The sequence below is a fragment of the Corvus brachyrhynchos genome, unplaced genomic scaffold, assembly GCF_000691975.1.
Source record: "Corvus brachyrhynchos isolate BGI_N302 unplaced genomic scaffold, ASM69197v1 scaffold96, whole genome shotgun sequence".
NCBI classification, from domain to species: domain Eukaryota; kingdom Metazoa; phylum Chordata; class Aves; order Passeriformes; family Corvidae; genus Corvus; species Corvus brachyrhynchos.
In genome coordinates this window covers 156721-157932 of record NW_008238370.1, presented here as the reverse complement: position 1 = coordinate 157932, position 1212 = coordinate 156721, and the positions used below count along the sequence as shown (strand labels likewise).

Here is a 1212-nt window from a genome sequence, read left to right as displayed (position 1 = left end):
CAGTGTCCTGTCGCACCGTGTGGGGGGGCAGTGTCCTGGGGTGCCCCGTTGGGTGGGCACTGGGCTGGGCAGTGTCCTGGGGTGCCCCGTTGGGTGGGCACTGGGCTGGGCAGTGTCCCCGGGACTTGGGGGGCCTCCATGGGCTGAGCTGGCAGGAGGCTTTGAGGAGCCTGAAGGACCAGCACAAGTCACCTGGGAGGGGGAAGAACCACCAAATCTGGGGCTTCTTGGGGCCCTGTGTTGCTATCGGGGCTCCATCCAGCCCCAGCAGCTCAGCAGGTGCCCCCAACCCCGTTCCCTCAGTGTGGACCCCAACGACCAGAAGAAGACGGCCTGCTACGACATCGACGTGGAGGTGGACGATCCCCTCAAAGCCCAGATGAGCAATTTCCTGGCCTCCACCACCAACCAGCAGGAAATCGCCTCCCTGGATGCCAAGGTGGGAGGGGACAGCGGCAGGGGACAGCCCTGGGGGCTGGGGTGGCCGTGTCCTGTGGGGACACAGCTCCTCTGACCCCATCACCTCCCCAGATCCACGAGACCATCGAGTCCATCAACCAGCTGAAGACACAGAGGGATTTCATGCTGAGCTTCAGCAACAACCCCCAGGATTTCATCCAGGAATGGATCAAATCCCAGAGGAGGGACCTCAAGGTAAAGGGGAGCAATTGTGAGGGAGGTTTGGGTTGGATATTGAGAAAAATTTCTTCATGGAAGGGGTGTCCAGCCCTGGCACAGCTGCCCAGGGCAGGGGTGGAGTCCCCATCCCTGGAGGGGATCAAAGCCATGGATGTGGCACTTGGGGACAGGGGCAGGGGTGAACATGGTGGTGGTGTTGGGGTAAGGCTTGAAGGTCTTTTCCAACCCTAACAATTCCATGATTCTGAAGCCCTGGGGCTGGGCAGAGTGAGGGGCTGGGAGGGGTCTGGGTCCATCCTGGAGCTCAGAGAGGGCTCTGGGTCCATGCTGGGGCTCAGGGAGGTGTTTGGATTCCTCATGGGGCTGAGGGAGGGGCTGGGAGGGGTCTGGGTCTGTCCCTGCAGCTCAGAGAGGGGCCTGGGTCCATCCTGGAGTCCAGGGAGGGGCTGGGAGGGGCTGGGAGGGGCTGGGTCTGTCCCTGGAGCCCAGGGAGGGGCTGGATCCGCCGTGGAGCTCATTCCCGGTGCTCCTGTCAGATCATCACGGATGTGATCGGGAACCCCGAGGAGGAGC

General features: G+C 62.7%; 1 protein-coding gene across 1 annotated transcript in view; it reads left to right on the top strand.

Annotated features, from left to right (window-relative positions):
• Positions 1-1212, top strand: part of SMARCD2 (SWI/SNF related, matrix associated, actin dependent regulator of chromatin, subfamily d, member 2) — a 12706-nt gene that overhangs the window by 10695 nt on the left and 799 nt on the right. The window contains exons 8-10 of the mRNA XM_017736293.1: positions 304-439; positions 532-654; positions 1176-1210. Of these exons, the coding sequence (XP_017591782.1) occupies positions 304-439; positions 532-654; positions 1176-1210 (294 nt within the window). The remainder of the gene's footprint in view (positions 1-303; positions 440-531; positions 655-1175; positions 1211-1212) is intronic.